The 20,477-nt window shown below is 37.6% G+C and overlaps 1 protein-coding gene across 1 annotated transcript in view; it reads left to right on the top strand.

Annotated features, from left to right (window-relative positions):
- The first annotated feature begins 4,439 nt into the window (after window positions 1-4,439).
- The window catches only part of nol4lb (nucleolar protein 4-like b), a 114,991-nt gene continuing 98,953 nt past the window's right edge, over window positions 4,440-20,477 (top strand). The window contains 1 exon segment of the mRNA XM_051878998.1: window positions 4,440-5,338. Coding sequence (XP_051734958.1) covers window positions 5,003-5,338 — 336 coding nt within the window. The 5' untranslated portion in view covers window positions 4,440-5,002.

Here is a 20,477-nt window from a genome sequence, read left to right as displayed (position 1 = left end):
AGACCACAAACATAACGATTAAAAAAATCATGCATTTAACAGTTTTGTTTCTCTAGTGTGTGGAGTGCCACAATGTGACAAAGTCAGCACACCACACACTAACAGACTCCAGCTGCATCCGAAAACTTAGGCAGCTGATTTGTTGCCTCACTGCTTATAGGCAGTGACTCTGCAGGCAGCGTTTGCATATAAAGGCACCTCATGAAACTGACTTCGGACAGACTTATGAGGCAGCGTAATAGAGTGAGATTTGGTGAGAACTAAACAAATATTTAATTACTACAATAGCAATTTCTCGCTAGAAATTGCATCAGAAGTGGAAAACGTTGGTCAAAAACGTACCAACAACCACAACAACTTTCAGACGCCATCCTTAGGTACGGTGACCATACGTCCTCTTTTTCCTTGACATGTCCCTGCCAGGATTTCCAAAATGCGTAAAATGGCTTGAGCCCCTGCCCCTTTAATCGTGAAAGTGCCCTTTCTGGTCGTATCGAGGTGCCCCGGAACGTAATTTCGTAATGTGATTTCTATGTGGAGGTCTGTGCATGCCACTGTTCCTGTTGACAGTCCTCATGCATTAAAATGTTGTCGTATTTGCAATGCTTTAACCGATCTCTGTAGATTCCGCATTCTCGCAAGCCATTATGTACAATGCCTGCATGCTATTCTTCAAATTACTTTTTAGCCATTACCTTCAACAAGTATTAAAACAAAGCCAAAACCGGGACATTTTAGGCAATTTAGAAATCCTGGCCAGGACATGTCTGAGAAAAAGAGGATGTATAGGTCACCCTAGCTTAGGACCAGCTTAAACCAGCTCATGACCAGCAAAGGACCAACTAAGGACCAGCATAAACCAGCTCAAACCATCTGCCATGCTTCAAAACATACCTAACAGGCATATGCTGGTTTTTTCAACAGGGTAAACAAACATGGCGGATGACAGGCAAGAAGAAATTGTGATAATAGTGACTGCATCTGAAAACTTAAAAATGCTGCCTTTGGAGGACGCATTCCAAGGTAGGAAGGCATCAATCCGAATCCAATGTTAGCATGACTTCCTCTCTCCTGAAAAACCTTCATCTCATCGATTTTTGAAGGCAGTGTAGATGTGTCCTTCTCTGCATGTGATATCCCACAATCCTGTGCGCTCCATTCGGTGACAGTTGAGCTAGAAGAAGAAAGATGGCGTCTGAAAGTTGTGGTTGGTCAGTTTGTGTAAATGTATGTTTTTGACCAATGTTTCCACTTCTGATGTCATTTCTAGTGAGAAATTACTACTGTAGCAATTAAATATTTGTTTAGTTCTCACCAAAATCAGTTTCATGAGGTGCCTTCACACGCAAACGCTGCCTGCAGAGTCATTGCCTAATGCAGTGAGGCAACAAGTCAGCTGCCTAATTTTTCAGACGCAGCCAGTGTTTGTACTGCTTTTTACAGAAAATTGGCGGGAAATTTTTTTTTGGATGAAGTCATGTTATGTTTCCGTCAGCTCACTTTCTGATTGGGTATCGTTTCGTTTCACATGACAATCTACAGAGTAGGTGCGTTGACAGTGCTTTCACACCCTCAAAACTCATGAAGAGTTTTGAAGGGCTCCTAAGAGTGTGAAATCAACTTTTATTATTTTTTGTATTTTATTTTTATCGTTTTATTTTATATTTGACCTTTTTTTTTATGTTGGAAGGGGTGTGCAGACATGGAACATGGCAGGAAGTCTGTTGTGAATGATTTCATCAAAGTTATTTTTTATTTTTCCATGCTGTATTAAGGCACTGTGTGGGACTTAACTTAAAGACAACAAATGTAAAGCATGCATGTAAATGTAAATGCATGTCTGCCTATGAGTTGATTTGTTGAATTAAATTTGAAATTGAATGAATTAGAAATTCATTTGATCAGCATAAAACATTTCACATTTGCAGTAATGGAAGCAGTCCGAATTGCACAAACCCATGCAAGTAATTCAGCAGGGATAAGCAGCACACTGTACCCTACACCCACTCACAGCCTCTGCTGATGACTGCCGTCATAGCAACAGATAGACATAACTATACCACCCTTACACACAGTCCTGTAGAGCAGAGCCTTACACACATATCTCCAGTCCCATGTGGAGCTAGACAGCTACACTCAACAAGTAAAAAACAAGGATAACAGAAAGTCAACGCACTATACATCTGCATAATTCAGTTTCAGAACGTTATAATATGAACACATTTCAATGAATGTTTATTTCCACTACATACATACAGTAATTGATGGGAAGTTTAAAGCATGCCGCTCTGACTGCACAATACTAACAATCCAAACAGTCCCAGATGACAACATAAGTGTCTTGAGAGGCCTACTGGAACATGGTGCGGCCCAAACCAGCGGTTGTGATTTCGACAGACAGAGTGACAAACATTTCAGGGAAGAGACTTTAGTGGGCTAACCACAGATGACTGACCACTTTTCTCTGGAAGCAGATGCTCGCTTCTCTCTTGGGCCACAGCTGAAAAGGGGAAAAGAAGGCAGGGAGGGAGTCAGCAGGGTTTTGAAACCCACTTTCACTTCCCAAAGCAAAAGGCTATTTTAATATAGCTCGTTCTACCCAGTGCTTTGTTTCCCAGTGCCCACTGCTAACTTTTGCTGAGAGGGAGCGTTTTTAGGATTAGGGTGTATACAAAAGACCTACTAATTCCTAAGTCATAAACTGAAGTTACTCTTCACTTGTTTTTCATAAATCAGAAGAAAAACACAAAACTACATGACTAAAAACCCTTTAAAATCAGACTGATATGCATTGTATATGAATTTCTGTATTGTCACTTGACAGGCATTGTTGATTTATTCCCTATTAAAACAAGATTTTGTTAGCCAATTGAGTCATTAACCATGGTTTGGTAGTTGCTAGTTGGCAGGAGGAGGGGCATACTCATTCTAGGGTGCATGTGATTGGACAAAAATCTGTGTAGTGCAGGATGAGTCATCAATATGTATTGTTAGTTTTCCTGGAAAAAGAAGTTTTTAAATTGTACTTTTTTGTCATTTTTTTAGAAGTACAATAATGTATTGATGCCTTCAAAGCTAATAGACATAGGCAAAAGGTCACAGAAATTTATTAAATGGAGTTGAGCTGTCCAGAAATTTCAGAAATTTCCTCTTTTTTACTATGACACCCAATTGTTTGTACTTTCAGCGCACTGAATGTGTATCTGTATGTTGTGTCTGATTCAGTAACATGGCACTTGGAAGTTACACAAACACACTCAGCCCAGCACAGAATGTCCATGCTCACTGTTCACTCAAGGTCTCCTCGATCGCCCACTTTATTTAATTATCTGCAGTAGTATTTCTCTCTCTAAGCACTTGGATAAGTATTGGTTGGTTGATTATTTAATGATTATATTTTTTTTTAAAGATTTAATTTTTTGCCTTTATTGCGATAGGATAGTGTAGAGTAGACAGTGCGAGAGAGGAGGAGATGGGATCCAGGACTCGATTAAAGACTATTCATTTCATTTTAATTATTCTTATATTTTACATATCTTTAACTCCACTGAGTCTCCTAATATATGAAAGAGCAAACTCTCATGATCAAATATATTTTTCCTCAGGGCATATGTTTCTAAATGAAAGTTAATTCCACAACATCTAGTCATCAATTTTTTTTAAATTAATGATTAAAGTATTATTATTACTATTATTAAGTTTTTGTTTTTAATCATAAAAAAAAGAGCAATTTCCAAGAGTTTCCTAGGTCTTGAAATCACAATCAAATTTAAATATGTCCAGGTTTTCCATGACTCTGGGAACCCTGTGAAGACCCACAGTTAACTAACAGTTTAAAGACTGATATTTACATTCATGCATTTTGGCAGACACTTTTATCAAAAGCAACTTAAATTCATTTTATCAGCACATGCATTCACTGGGAATCGAACCCATGACCTTATTGTTGTTAGCACGATGCTCTACTGTTTGAGCTACAGGTCAGGAAAGCTACTTTCATGAAAATATAAGTTAATTAAGTGTTTTAAATATATAAAGGACTACAGTACAATACCGATCTCTTACTGCAATCTCCTTTTAGTCAAACTTCATGGAGCTGTCCGGGTTTTAGAAAAATGCAGCCGAGTATTCTTTGTAAAACCCTGTTTACACCGGCATCTATTAAATTATTGAAGGTCTCAGAGTTGCTATAAATATCAGTTTCTCATGTAATTTCATTGTACTAAATACGCCTTACATTCGGTTTGCCTGGATACAGTAGCATAAATTACATACAAAAAATGTAATTAAATAAATAAATAAATAAATAAATAAATAACATGTAAACGCAATAACCTCCTAGTCCAAAATTGGTTTCTGCAGGACACTCATCTGCTTTGTGTTGATTTGGGCTATCTGAACGCGTGCACTTCCTGGATCTGAACTGTCCCACAGCGCATGGGACGCTGCTCAAACCCATCCACCCGACCGCCTCGTGTGTCGGTTAGTATTCCTCACATAACTCACATTACACGCACAATCCCGTCCTCCGCGTGAACAGGCGCGATGAGCGTCGAGCTCATTCTAACAGGTGGTGAGCGATTTCAGGTGGAGCGGCAGTTCATTCACTGAGCCGACCGGCGCGCGAGCTTCAACGAACGCTGAGAGAATCACTTGCTCCTCATTATTTAGACTCCTGTGTGTATTAACACATCCTAATCGTCGTATTTAGGTTATTTAGGCGATGGACTGTTTGTTTTAATTAGCCCTCAGCTTACAGGTGGGCGAAAGCCGTTTGTAGGACGGCCCCTCTTTCAGTTCCTCAACAGGAGACGCGGGACTGTCATTTGTTTGCCATCCTGTGGGACAGAAGAAACGGCTCCGTTAACAGGTGCGAGGTTTGACAAACACACCGCGATTTGAAGAGTATTTTCATTTGTATTCGCGGTAAATTAGAAGCTATATCTACATATTTAACATTTTTACAAAGCCTCTTTCGTTCCGGAGGAGGACCGACAAAGCCATGTCAACCAAAAAACGGATGGATTTAACGAGAAGGAGCCGAAGCCCCGCGGTGTCCGAGGCGGAGATGTTTGGTGATTTTCAGGAGTGGTGCCTTCGCACTTACGGGGACTCCGGCAAAACAAAGACCGTCACCCGGCGAAAATACAACAAAATTCTGCAGACCCTCTTACAGAGCGACGACTCGGAGGGCGTCTATATCGAGAGCAACCACATCAACGCCAAATTTAAGTTCTGGGTGAAATCCAAAGGTTTCCAGGTGGGCAACACTGACGGCGAGCCGAACGAGAACGGGGCAGCGGACAGACCGGTCCTGTACGTCCCCATCAAAGCAACGGTTAGTATGGGTGCTCTTTTCCCCGTATGCTTATCAAAAGCGTAATACTGCGTGACATTTGCCTATGCAAATCCTGCGCCAGACGCACAATGGAGCACATGTTTACGCATCGCGCTGCCGGTGAATCTTGTTCACGGTTGTATATCTGTAGTGGAGTTCATGTCACTCTCGTGTCTCCGGTAACCACTTGTTCGTGTGTCACTCCGCCCGGTATCCACGGGAACGGTGGCAGCTCTGCCACCCGATTGTCCGGAAGCTGTTATCACTATCAGACACTAACAATCAACACCAATTTACCCTTGGTGAAATTTAGAGCTAACGAATCAAACATTTATTGTGAAATGTGCATTTAATATGGTCTGCTAGTTAAAAATATGTATTAAAATTTCATTTATACAGGCGATACCTTGAACATACCTCTTTGTGACGTTGTTTTCAGTTTCTGAATGTTTTTCAATTTATGTTTGATTTTTTTTTTTTTTTTTTTTTTTTTGTGAGTCTTAAAAAAACGCCATAGTTTACAAAACAAAACAAATTTTTTTTTTAATGCTGACGTGAATGGTTTGGCATATTATTTATTATATTATATCAACCTTTTATTAATATTATTATTAGTAGTAAAAAATAGTGTAAAATAAATACGGTTTTGAAAAGTCAGTGTAGTGTGACCAGCATGGAAGACATTTTGTTGTCATGTGACAAGCAAACCAGACAGAGAGGAAACCTTTTGATCTTCATGAGTGTTAAAGAAGCTTTTACAAAATATAACATATTTTATTTATTTTATTTTATTTTTTTTATGTAAAAGCATATTTTGTTCAGGTCAAGTAGTCCTGGGAAAACCTCTTGATATTTTTTTTTTTTTTTTTTTTTTTTTGTGCAGTACTTGAAATTTTTGCTACCTTGACCTTTTAAGTATTGTATTCATTGAGTAAACTCAAGTGTATTCAAACTACATGGAAAGTATTTTAGTACATTTCACTTGATGGTTATACACTACTTGATATTTTTAAAATTAGTAGATCAAACTATTAGTAGAAATGTTTTTGTTTTTAATTTAGGAAGCCAACATAAAACAACCCAAGTTGGGTTGAAAATGGACAAACCCAGCGAATGGGCAGTTTTAACCCAGAGGTTAAACTATTGTTTAAAAATTACTGTATTGCTTGTTTAAAATGAACCCAAAGTATTGGAAATTAACATTTATAAATATTTATTAATAAGTGTAATGAATAATAATTAAACAATAAACATTTATTAAATTGCTTATTAATAATTGTTTACCTTTTGATTATCATTGTTGCCTCTAGTAATTATGTTTCTGATTTTTAATTTCCAACCTATTTTGGGTTCATTTTAAGCCAGCCGTATAGTAATTTTAAACAATAGTTGGGTTAAATAAAACTGCCCAGCACGCTGAGCAAACATTTAACCCAACCGCTGGGTTTGTCAATTTTTTCAACCCAACTTAGGTTGTTTTTAACCCAGCATTTTTTAGAGTGTATGAGTACATTTCTAAGAATTCCTCCCCTTTTCATCACCATTATCATCATCATGTGTCTGTTTAGGGGTTAGTTAGACCAACACACTCATTTTGTCAAATTGGTGGGCATTTGTATGAATCTGTACAATCTCTTCTGCTTATGCTGCGCTGACAGGTTTAACGATGGACCTTCAGGCTTATTTTTCCTTTGATTCCATACGAATCAAATTGGACGAATTCATATGGAATTGCCAACTCATAAATTAGTTATGTTTTCTCATGATAATGGTTTGTATGGATCAGTTTAGAAACAGCGTCCTTTTGAAAGCCCATTTCAGTTAGTGGTCCCTATTCATGCATTTCTTTTTTTTTTTTCTTTGCATTTTACCATTTAGAAAAGCATTTAGTGACACAAAAATGAAACCATGCCGATTTTTTTTTTTTTTTACAGCATTCATGTATTGAGACCTGTTTTAGAGAGAAGATGCATGTTTTCAATAAGAATGACTCTTTCTCAAATGATTAATCTTCATAATGTCATTTTCTGAGCTGAAGAGTTCAGGTTTTCTAAGCCGTTGAGTTTTTTTATAATAATTGACTAAACCTAAACACACCTGCCGATTTAGTTCACCTGTGTAGCTTAGTGAGACAATATGGCAGTGTGTGGTATTATTGGTGAAAAGGCTAGTTAAAAACGTGTGTTTGTATGAGAGCAATAGAGAGGCAGAGACGAGGTGAGCAGGTCAGCTCTCGACAGAACAAATGGTAGAATCAGAAGGCCAGATGAAGATTCATCTCATGAACATTTCACTGATAAAGGAAAGGAAACTGGTATGATGGAAAGTTAAGATGGATGCGCCCTCCATGCTCTGTGTACCCTCATAATGAAGAGGCTGCCCCAGATTTGTCCTATTCAAATACTATTTTCGCTCGCTCTCTCTTTGCTTTGGGTGTTCTGCTTTCTTTATGAGACATTCCTCCCATTCAGTTCACTCAGGGGGGCTAATTGACGTGAATAGGAGGAACTGAGAGAAAGTGATTCCCTTACAATTCGATTAGCAGGTCAGTGACTGTGTACCAATATGCACAGGTAACACAGATCCAGACACCTAGATCAGCTCTGACCTGTTGTTGAGCTCAGCTTAAAACAAAGCTGTGAGGCCGACTCGCACTCGAGCACCCATGTGAAGATCTTGTCTATCAGCATGTTCATATCATGGCCATTGCCTGAAGGTTTATATCAGATGTGAGAAATAGAGAATCTTATATCTGTCCTGTGGTACAAATTTCAACTAAATGGAACTTGTTTCAAAGGTCACCTGGTTCTCTTGATTGAATTTTAAAGGAATTATTTAACCCCAAATCATTATTTACTCACCTTCATGTTGTTCCAAACCACATGCTGCTATTTTTTTCAGTGAAACACAGACTTAGATGTGTCTAAAGAAATGTGATGCAGCTATTTTCCATACAACAACAGTTTGCAGTGAAAAAAAAAAAACATAAAAGAAGTATTCTAAGGCCTTAAGGTTTTCATTTGAATTCTGTACATAAATGCAGATTATCAGTGAATACTGACTTAAATTTTGGTCTGTTCTTTACACAGAACTATATTGTATGGCAGAAGAATACCTGAAACAGTGTTTAAGTGAAGCCCTGGGTATATTTCTTTTTTTTATGCGTACGCTAGTTTACCCACAGTCGAACGCACAGCCTTGCAAAGTATACTTCATTTGACTTGTACGCATACGCAGACGCATGCACAGTTTTGAGCAATTGCTCGCCACGAGTTACAACCCATGTAAACATCTTTGTATTCTTTCTATGCTAGAGTTGTACAAAAAGGGGGGAGTTTCTAACCTCTTCGCACAATCTCTCGTCTATGTAGGCCTCCATTGTCGCTGTAGCTGGCATGCGTTCCGATCTGTTCTGTTTATGCAGTTTTTCTACCATTCTGGAGTTTTGGTGTTAGAATTTGGTCCCCTTCTTGCCTGAAATAGGTTTCCAGCTGCTGAAGAGTTCGTGGTCGTCTTTCTTTTAATGATGTGCCAAATGTTCTCTATAGGTGAAAGATCTGGACTGCAGGCAGGCCAATTTAGCACCCGGACTCTTCTACGACAAAGCCGTGCTGTTGAAATAGCTGCAATTTGTGGCTTTGCATTTTCCTGCTGAAATACACAAGGCCTTCCCTGAAATAGATGTCGTCTGGAGGGGAGCATGTGTTGCTCTAAAACCTTTTCAGCATTCATAGTGCCTTCTAAAACATGCAAGCTGCCCATACCGTATGCACTTTTGCACCCCCATACCATCAGAGATGCTGGCTTTTGAACTGAACGCTGATGACACGCTGGAAGGTCTCCCTCCTCTTTAGCACAGAGAACACGGCGTCCGTGATTTTTAACAAGAATATCAAATTTGGACTCGTCTGACCATAGTACACTTTTCCACTTTGAAACAGTCCGTTTTACATGAGCCTTGGCCCACAGGACACAATGGCCCTTCTGGACCATGTTCACATATGGCTTCCTTTTTGCATGATAGAGCTTTAGTTGGCATCTGCAGATGGCACGGCGGATTGTGTTTACCGACAGTGGTTTCTGGAAGTATTCCTGGGCCCGTTTAGTAATGTCATTGACACAATCATGCCAGTGATGCAGTGTCGTCTGAGGGCCCGAAGACCACGGGCATCCAATAAAGGTCTTCGGCCTTGTCCCTTACGCACAGAGATTTCTCCAGTTTCTCTGAATCTTTTGATGATGTTATGCACTGTAGATGATGAGATTTGCAAAGCCTTTGCAATTTGATATTGAGGAACATTGTTTTTAAAGTATTCTACAATCTTTTTATTCACTCTTTCAGAGATTGGAGAGCCTCTGCCCATCTTTACTTCTGAAAGACTCTGCCTCTCTAAGACATCGCTTTTATATCTAATCATGTTACAGACCTGATATCAATTAACTTAATTAGTTGCTAGATGTTCTCCCAGCTGAATTTTTTCAAAATTTCCTGCTTTTTCAGCCATTTGTTGCCCCCGTGCCAACTTTTTTGAGACCTGTAGCAGGCATCAAATTTGAAATGAGCTCATTTAGTGGATAAAAGTGTAAAATTTCTCAGTTTAAACATTTGTTATGTTATCTATGTTCTATTGTGGATAAAATATTGGCTCATGTGATTTTAAAGTCTTTTAGTTTTCAAATTCAAATTTAAAAAACATCCCAACATTTCCAGAATTCGGGTTGTAGTTCTGTTGTAAAAATCATCAGTTATTAATTTAGTGCATTTCATCTATTCATCTATATAATATTGTAATAGTAGGTGTCCCCAACTAAGAAAGCCAGAGGCGGCAGTGGCGAGGAACCCAAACTCCATCAGGTGACAGAATGGAGAAAAAAACCTTGGGAGAAACCAGGCTCAGTCGGGGAGCCAATTCTCCTGTGGCCTTTTATCCTGATGTCCTTTTACACTGATTTTAAGTGAAAACTAATTACAGTACTGCATTCTGTTATTTACCTCATCGGTGTGCTTGTGTGTAGTAGTAATTTGACATTAGAGTGGACTGATCAGCAGCTCGGTATGAAGACAATGATCAGTCTGTCGTTATAACTAACAAACTGTTTTTTCTCAGACGCGTCACTTACAGTATTACTCATCAAAACAATCAGCTTAAAATAGTGTGAATACAGATCCACACATCATCCACACATGAAAATAGGTCCTCATCTGACTCACCTTAAATGACCTGTAGCAGGAGAGTTAAGTGAGAATGACGGGATGAAATTGCTTATAGGGATGAAGGCATGAGAGGAGAAGAAGAAGGAGAATTTTTTTAATATCAGCTCAAGACAGAAACATGAAAATAGCAAGGTTTCCATCCAAGTTTTTTTTTTTTTTTTTTTTTTTGCAAAAAAAAGGTTTAGCGCTTCAAAATGGTTACCGATATAGCAGATCGTTCAACTTGATGAAGCAAGAGAAAGCAGAGGGGATTTCAGAAGAGGGAGAAAGAAGAAATGATGTTGAGAGAGGGAGAAAGAGGTGGCTGGAGGAAACAGTCACACAGCCATCACATGCAGTTGACACCAGCGTCTGTGGACACTATTAATAGCCCTTAACGTTCCTCTCTTTCCTCCCTTTCTCTCTCTCCAAACACTGAGCAACTGTTGCAGAAGAACGCTGTTCTCTCTTTTGCTTATTTTGTTCTAAAGCTTCTTTTATTTTGTGGTCTGGGGTAGGACAGGATAGTGAGAATCTCAAGACAATATAAAAACATCAAGTACAGGGAGCCCAAAAAGTATTTGGACTCTTACATGTTTAAAAACTATTGAATGTCTTTGTGTTTTAAAAGAAAATCTTCTGAGTAGAGCTGGGTGTTAAAGGATCAGTTCACTTCAGAATTAAAATTTCCTAATAATTGACTCACCCCCATGTCATCCAAGATGTTCATGTCTTTCTTTCTTCAGTCGAAAAGAAATTAAGGTTTTTGAGGAAAACATTTCAGGATTCTTCTCTATATAGCGGACTTCAACAGCTACCAATGGGTTGAAGGTCCAAATTGCAGTTTCAGTGCAGCTTCAAAGGGCTCTACACGATCTCAGCCGAGGAATAAGGGTCTTCTCTAGCAAAACCATCGTTCATTTTCAAAAAAAAATTAAAATGTATATACTTATTAACCACAAATGCTCGTCTATCACTGCTCTGCGATCCGCCACACATTACGTAATCACGTTGGAAAAGTCACGTGTGACATAGGCGGAAGTACCGCGGTAGGGCAAAAAAGGTTATTTTACCTTTTTTGTAAAGGCAGTTTGACTTAGTCTTTGCACGTTCGCTTTGTAGACACTGGATCTGTACTTCCGCCTATGTCACGCATGACCTTTCCAACACGATTACGTCATGCTTGGCGCAGTGCAAGACGAGCATTTGTGGTTAAAAGTATATCAATTTTATTATTTTTTTTAGAAAATGAACGATCGTTTTGCTAGACAAGACCCTTATTCCTCATCTGGGATCATGTAGAGCCCTTTGAAGCTGAACTGAAACTGCAATTTGGACCTTCAACCCGTTGAACCCTGTTGAAGTCCACTATATGGAGAAAAATCCTGGAATGTTTTCCTCAAAAACCTTAATTTTTTTTCGACTGAATAAAGAAAGACAAAAACATCTTGGATTACATGGGGGATGGGGTTGAGTAAATGATCAGGAAATTTAAATTCAGAAGTGAACTAATCCTTTAATACAGATTCGCCTCTTCAATATGATTAAGATTCACAAGCTCTCGATTTTTCAATACAGACTGCAAACTCACTTTTGCTAACTCAAATATGTGTAATATATGGCCCTCTCTGTCCTTAGCTGCATGTGTTTGTGTGTAGTCTAGCCTCTGCTCCGCCTAAGGGAGCATCTCAACTGGGATGGCCTGTTTTATCAGTCCATTCATCTCAGTGCCTTTTAGGAGCCCCAAACGCTGAGCTAAATTATTCTGTATTACTGAAAGACCCTCCCTCAGCACACACTGGCTGGGAATGTTTGATGGTTGTTTGTGTTTGTGGTTGGCCATGTGCAGGTGTAGAGAAGAGATCGTGGTTGTGATCGTTGACATCATCATGGGCCGTACCCCTGCAGATGGAGTGGGATGTTTTTTTGCTGTGTTTGTCTAAACAGTCAGTGAGCTGTGACGTGTTTACCACCATTTCTAATTAGGGATGGGCATTTTGGTCATTTTTTCAGCATTTTGTGCCATGAATGTCTCAAGAACCCTATATTCTGTTCTGTTCAGTTGCACTTCAGAATTTGAAATATTTTTAGGCTTTTTTAATGGCAGTTTTCTCTTTAAACAGAGTTTTGAAAGTTGCAAATTGTCTGATGAACAGGGATACACAATATACTGGTACCATATTGGCTGGACTATTTAGTTTATTGGTATTAGTCAATATATTTAAATCTATATGCTGATTTCCTCTATTTTAGATTTCTTTCAAGCACCTAACATTAATTTAACATTAATCTGTAAAAACACTAATAACAGAATCAATGTTAATGTTATTTTAGTATTATTTATATAGTACACTCTAAAAAGTTGGGTTAAATATGGACAAACCCAGTGACTAGGTTGTTATTATTTAATAATTACTATATTGTTTGCTTAAAATGAACCCAAAATAGGTCAGAAATGAACATTAATTAATATGTTTAATAAATTAACATTTATTAGGGTCAATGACGTGACGGGTCATTTTTTTGTCCAAAGGCCTTAATAATAATAATAAAAAACAAAGATATGACATCAAAATTATGTAAGGTAGTACAACTAGATCTCTTTTATTGAATCCAAAAGGTTTTAATTATATTTTGCTTCATAAAGGTATTGTAAAGATTTTGAAGTGTCAAAAGGTCATTCGGTTTAACCATCCAAAGGCCAATACAGCCATTTCATTTGTGATTAAAATATCTTAAAATGTAATAAATGTATATATTTTTTATTCTGGCATGATTTTATAACATCATATATCAACAAAGTGCAAAATGGTATTAAAATTATGTGTAGAAGTCCAGAAAAATGAATTCCATTGATGTCACTCGGAGTAACCAATATAAAGGGACCATTTTGTATCAAGTTATGCAGTCAGTATCATGTGACAGGATATGACATCATTCAGACACCTGCAAAGGACCACATGGTCATGAATCAAAGTAACTAACTCTCTTTCAACTATTTGAAAAATTCATGTTTTCACTTGCTCATATGCATGTCCCGAAACATCAGGTCATTCGTTACAACCGCTATAAAACATGGAAAATGTTGTAATATTTTAAAAACTTGTACTAAATATAAAATGTTTGATTGTCCTTTTGCTAGCTAGCTAGATATCAGTCTGTCATTGTTTGAAAATATCATTTAAAAAATTTGTTTGAAAATGGTCATTTGGTATAACCAAATATGTCATTGGGTAAAACCGAAATTTTGGATAAACCGAATGACTTTTTTGGTGACGAGTTTTGTCCGTCTTGTAAAAAATGACAAAAGCAGTGTTAATTGATTATAAAAAAAACACATAATCTCATTGTTAACACTTAATAAAACTTCAAAATTAATTATTTCTCTATTATGTTTTTTTTTTTTTTTTTACACTTTTAAAAACCTTATTCATCAATGATCCATTAATAAGTTTAATAAATAATAATTAAATAATAAACATTTATTAAATTGCTTATTGATAAATGTTCACCTTTTGATTATTACTGTTGCCTCTAGTAATAATGTCTGCTTTTTAATTTCCAACCTATTTTGGGTTCATTTTAAGCCAGCTATTCAGTAATTTTTAAACAATAACAACCCACTGGGTTTCACTGGGTTTGTCCATATTTAACCCAACATGGGTTGTTTTTAACCCAGAATAGTGTATTAAAATAATAATTAATATTTTTAATGTGCTTTTAATTTTTTTTTTTTTTTTTTTTACATTTCAGTTTGTTTTGGAAATTTTACTACTTCCGCTTAAACTTATTTTTTTTACCTTTGTAATTTTCGTTGAAGTTTTTCATCTAATATTTGTTATTTTATTTCCGCTTTATTTAATTTACCGAAAATTATTTTTAATCGTTTCAGTTAACAATAACACACTGATCACTGTTAAATGTATTCCTTAGCAAATCTCAAATTAATATGAATTTATTATTATTTTTATATCATTTTTATATTATAATTGTATATTTTTGTGATGCCTAAATTCACTTGTAGCATTTAAAATGACTGATTCTTGTTTTTAGTGTTTTATTTTGAATTTGTTTAAAAAAAAAAAAAAAAAAGTTTTTAACAGCTGCCATTTATCAGTTATAAAAGGAATCTGCTTATCATATTTCCCAGAATTTCAATACTAAAGAAATGGACTGCAGGACACTTTCCCATAATTATGTCCAGGTCATATTAGAAAGAGAACTTTAATTGATCTGCTAATTTGAAAAACTTGAGTTTCTTTGTCGAAAGAAAGCAAACTTCATCTTTCTTTTTTCTGTGCACCTCTTTCTCTTTCATGTGGACACTAAAGATGAGCAACCTCACAACACCCCCTACCCCCCAGTCACTGTTACCAGGGGCTCAAATATCTCTTACACATACACACACAAAAAGCAGGTGTAGGGGAGCAGCTGGTAAGATTAGTGTGTGTGTGTTGGTTGGTTTAGATGTTGTATGAGGACAATGATCTGAGTGGTTAATCATTCAGAGCAAGTAAAGAGCAAGAGTTTGTCACATCCACTGACTGCTCATCAAGGGCTCTCGGTTTATTCGGCTTCGCAACAATGAGAGAACCAGAGAAAACATCTCCTCTCCTCTTTCACTCAGATTACCACTGCCGCACACACGCGGCGGTCCTGACCCCCCTCTGCTAGTTGAGCAGCTGTAGATGTAGCTCCAGCGGTAATTGCGGTAGTGAGTGTTCAGGCTAACAGGAGCATGAGGAAGAGGGAGGGAAGGAGGGGGATGAGAGGACAGGGCAGAAGCTGATAAAAAGATGAATGCATTGGAACAGAGTGTTGTTCTGCTGGAGAAGGGGCCATACGGATGTTTGCAGGGCAGCTAGTGGTCAGTGTGTTCTGTACAAACACAATGTTCTCTTCTCTACGGGACTTCATTAAGAGGTCCTTCAGGTGACAGAATATCTCACAGTAGAGTAAACTCTGTTTGCTATTAAGAAACTGTCTGTGGTGTTTGCTCATAAAACTAGCCGCTAAGATGTTAGGGCATTGGTAGAGCATTGCTATGCTGTTTCTACGGTGGTTTGGGTGGTTGCTACATGTGTTTTGGATCATTTCTTAATGGGAAAGTCAAAAATGCCCATGCCCAAGTCTCTGTGGCTATGTTCACGCTACATTCCTTAAAACTAGCAGCTAAATGTAGGTAGCATCGAGTTGCTATGTAGTTGCTAGGGTGTAGTCAGTGTGATTCTATGCTTTTTTTAAAAGCTATTTTGGGTGGTTGCTGGGGGGTTACTACTAGGAAATTCTGGGTTGTTGCTAGGTGGGTGTTTACTCTGAGTGTCTTATGAGCCACTAAGATGCTAGGCTGTTGGGAGAGCATTGCTATGCAGTAGCTAAGTTGCTAGGTGTAATTGCCTACTGTGTGACACTTAAAGTGTTGCTATGTAGTTGCTAAGGTGTTCTGAGTTAATGCAGCGTGTTGCTATGCTTTTTCTAAGGTGTTTTGGGTGGTAGCTAGGGTGCTGCTTACTGGCAGTGTCTTATAGATGCCATGAAATCAAAATTGTATATTGGAAAATTGCAGTGTTTATTGTAAATTTTTTTATCCGTGCACATCATTTATTTTTATTCACTTGCTCATAATCTTTAATCAAAATAACTTCCCCTCTCTCTTGCAACAACATCTCTCATCTTCTCTGATGATGTGTTTACTTGCGTGAGGGCGGGACAAACTGTCACTCACATGACATCACAGCAATAGCATACCACAATGGTCCAGTCAATTCCAGTAAAAAATCAAGTCCTGCTCTACATTTTTCTCTTGTTTGAGAAGCAGTTTCACTCAGATAAACTGTACATCACAATAGGGAAGAAAAGACTCAAATTGTTTAATACTGGCTTTAAAATCCCATTCCTCCTCTGTAACTGCAATACACAGGAACAGAATATGATCAAAATATGGTTTAGTGTTCTGTAACCAAACTGAATCCCTTAAATGTTCAGGACTCGCACCTAAATTTTGCAAGACGTTTGGTTTAATCTGTGATATGTGAACAGAACTGTGAGCGGTCAAATTTGTGGGTTAATTAAGATTTGGTGGATGAAGTTTTTAATAATGTAAATGTAATAATAAATAAATAACATAGTGTCAAAAGAATTTCCTGTGTTATGGTAGTCACGATCTGGGATATTTATCACTGTCACTGTGCTTACAAGCATAATTCAAAGTTATAGTAAACAGATGTAATATTTATCAAGTCATTTTTGCTTATTTGTATGGTTGAATTGGATAATTGAAGGTCAACAGCAAAGACATTAATTAATAAATTGAGATTAAATACATAAAGTATATTTGTATTATATAACATATTTATTGCAGGATTTTGTAATATTCTGAGTTTGCATTTCTCGGTTTTTATTCATTTTGAGGAATACTGAATCTGTTTTTGTTCAAGTGAGATGAGTAAATGCTCACATTCAGTCTGTAAGTCAATAAATGGGAAAACAAAATAACTTACGTTACTTATTTGAAAAAGTAACTCAGATTGTAACTTTAAAAGTAATGCATTACTTTACTAGTTACTTGAAAAAAGTAATCAGATTACGTAACTCGTGGTACTCGTAATGCGTTACCCCCAACACTGATCGTAACAATAAAAAAGCATTGTGACTTCAGTTGGAATACAGAGTGTGTCTAATTGTTAGAAAAGTAAGTACGGTTATGAGTTACATGCCAAAGTTTATTACTTAGTGTTAGGGGTTTATTCAGATCACTATCCTGAAGTATGAGCATTAGCTTTAGCATGCACTGCTAATTAACTGATCTCATGACATTGACACTGAGGTTGTGTGTGGAATGAGAGATTAGTAGGGAGCACTGCATCACACTCTATCATAGTGGAACTAATTGATTTTAATAAAGTTGGTGTGAAGCTACTTTTGATATCTGCAAATAGAGTGACTCGTCCTGAATATTCATGGGCTATTCACAGGGATCAGGTCTAAGGCGCTTCACACAAAACCAAGCCTTTTATTCGGAGGACGGTCTATAATTTGGCCTCCCCAGGAGGCCAGCCGTATCTGTGGCCATAGATTCAGATGTGTAGCCATGAGCACAGATACGAGACTGAAAGAGTGATTATTTATGAATTAGAGAAAAGAGGAAGTGTCGTTCCACTACCCTGGAAGTCTAACAGAAACACATACACACAGCTGGAGGGAGCTAATGACAGACCAAAATGATTAGTTTCATTTATCACCCGTGCACAGAGAAATGAAATAAGTCTAACTAGACGGAGATTAATATTATGTGACAGAATACTGAATCTCATAGTGGAGGTACTGAGTTCAAAAATAACTGATGCAGTGATAGCGTAGAGCACTTTTGTACACTCCCAGTGACTGATATTTAGTGGCCAAGCATTATGGGTTTTTCAGCGCTGATGTTTCAGATATTTACAGAGTGGAGTGAGATAAAATTGAAGTTGATTAAGCTGAAGTGTGTAAAAAAATGTTTAAATATAATAGCCAGTTTCTGTCTCAGGAAAAAGGTAAGTCTGAGAGAAAGTTTAAAATAACGGAGTGTCTATTTACACTAAGTGTAAATAGCCTGTCTGGTTGGCAAAGGCTATTTATACTAACTCCGGGAGTATGGCGCAAGGAAGTAGCTTTTGACGCAGTGGACCCGAGTTCGAATCCACCTTTTGCCGAACTCGCTCTTTTCCCTTTTCCCATCACAAATCAGATCGGAAAAGCATTTATTTTAAATAAAAATGAAGAAAATATTTGAAAAGTGGAAATAAAGTGCATAACGAATGTTTAATAATAAAGTATTTATCGGGTAGGGTTAGGGGTGGGTGTAGGGAGGGCTTTATTGCCCAATAAGGTGGCATCCATTTAATAATTTTAATAAATATAATCATTTACACTCTGTTATTATTGCATCCTGTTAATGTACAACAATACTGAGGTGCAGATAGTGTCTGCCACTATTTATAAGTATAAATAACAACTATTTGCACTTATTGCAAAGAACTGCTATTTATTGTAAATAGGATGTATTGCTAAGAAAATATGCTATTTTCACTTAGTGTAAATAGCATCTAATTGCACTTTGTGCAAATAGCTGCTGCCTTAAAATAAAAACAAATAATGCCACATTGTGAGATATAAAGTCAAGGCCTTTGCACACTGAGTCCGAAATTCGTGTCCGAAATTTTCGCATGTTAAAAAATAAATACGACCTCACGTTCTGTCAATCACTTTCGTCTGTCGTAAAAAAATTTGGATCAGGTTCAATTTTCTGCGTTTTTCGCATCCGTGGCATGCATTTTGAGAGATGTTTTGACAATTCAGAGCCACCACACAAGCGAACGGCAAAATCCCAAATGCCATCTGACAAGTTCATCCACATCGTCTACAGCACAAAGCAGTAGTACTGTATGACAAAAAAAGTGCGGAATACAAAGAGACAGAATATAAAGACAGATTGTACCAGCAGCAAAGCATCAAACTGAGGCACTGACATCCTGAAGTAAACTTTGAAACGCTCAGGATAATCCCGCAGCTCCTTGATGAGGTGGAACTCTCCTTCCTCTCTATGCAATCTCGGGATTGGATGGACCCAATATTTCCTCTTTCTTTTTCTCTTTTTAAGAAGAGAGGACAACTAAATCATGCTCACTGCTTGAAGACTTCATTTTGTATTGTTTTGCGAATTTTTTCGCAACAGATTCATTAATATGTATTGCGCTCAGTATGCAAGGTCTCTGTGCATGACAAATTTTTAGGATCACGAATATGAAAAAACTCATATGAAAATTTCAGACTCAGTGTGAAAAGGCCTTCACACTGAAGGATATAAATTTGCTATGTTAGCAATTTGCAAAAAGTCTCGCAGTGTGACTTTTTGTCTCATAAACTGACTATATTTATTGTATATGAAGATATCAAGTCACATTTGTGAGATCTGAATCTAATGAATCTATTGAGATCTGAAGTTATTTTTGCAGTTTCGTGTGGTGCCACTAGTGGTGCAAAGATGTACTCTAACGTCTAGTAGTGTATGAATGTTACAAGGATATTTTGTCATCCAATGTTAATTGGATAATATCCGCTACGTAAGGAAAGCTGCAACTGTTCAGTGCATGAAGCATTTTATTTATTTATTTTTTTCGGTTAATTAATGCCATCATCTGGGTATTTGAAGTGCACTTTTTATTTTTGGGAATTGTCAGTCTAAGTACACTACTCAACCTATACTAAACAATGGCAAAGAATACTGCACAAGTATGTGAATTGGGCCACACCTTGTCATTTGACTTGACAAAGTACATTGACATGGCTGTTGTGGATTTTGGAAATGACATGAAGAGCTAACATTTCTGTTAGTCATTGGCCAGTGCTGATCATCTAAAACAGCTCAAATATTGATCGGTTTTATGGCCTGGTTTCTTATTCACGGCTGCATCACTGGTGAGAATACAAGAGCTAACAGTATACCAGCAGTCACTCATCTTCATTTCCACTGTCAGCATCTCACTTCGTCTGCACACACACTATAGTAACTGCAGGACAGCCTGTGAGGTGAGTGGCTGCGTATTCTGGTCTCCCTGCATTCCTGCGGTTGCCATGGTGAAGAATCTCGGTGCTCTAGAGCAGGATAAATTAACAATGTTTTAATTGGCTCAGGGCTCTGAGTTACAGTGCGCCTTATCGCTTCACTGTCATTTGCGGTGCATTATCATACACTCTGCATATGCATTCACTCAGGTGTGCATGTTTAAGGACCTTATAAATCTCAGTGGCGCAGTGTAACCCCAAGTGTGTGTCCAATCTTATTTCCAACTCAGAATCACAGCTCAAGCACAGAGAGCCAATACGGCCAAAACATATGACATAAGTGCACTTCACCAATAGAATGCACAGCACTCCATTGAGCAAACTAATCACACACTTTACCTG

This window comes from Ctenopharyngodon idella, chromosome 22 (genome assembly GCF_019924925.1).
Source record: "Ctenopharyngodon idella isolate HZGC_01 chromosome 22, HZGC01, whole genome shotgun sequence".
Taxonomy (NCBI): domain Eukaryota; kingdom Metazoa; phylum Chordata; class Actinopteri; order Cypriniformes; family Xenocyprididae; genus Ctenopharyngodon; species Ctenopharyngodon idella.
The sequence above is the reverse complement of the archived record's forward strand: the minus strand, read 5'-3'. Positions and strand labels throughout refer to the sequence as shown.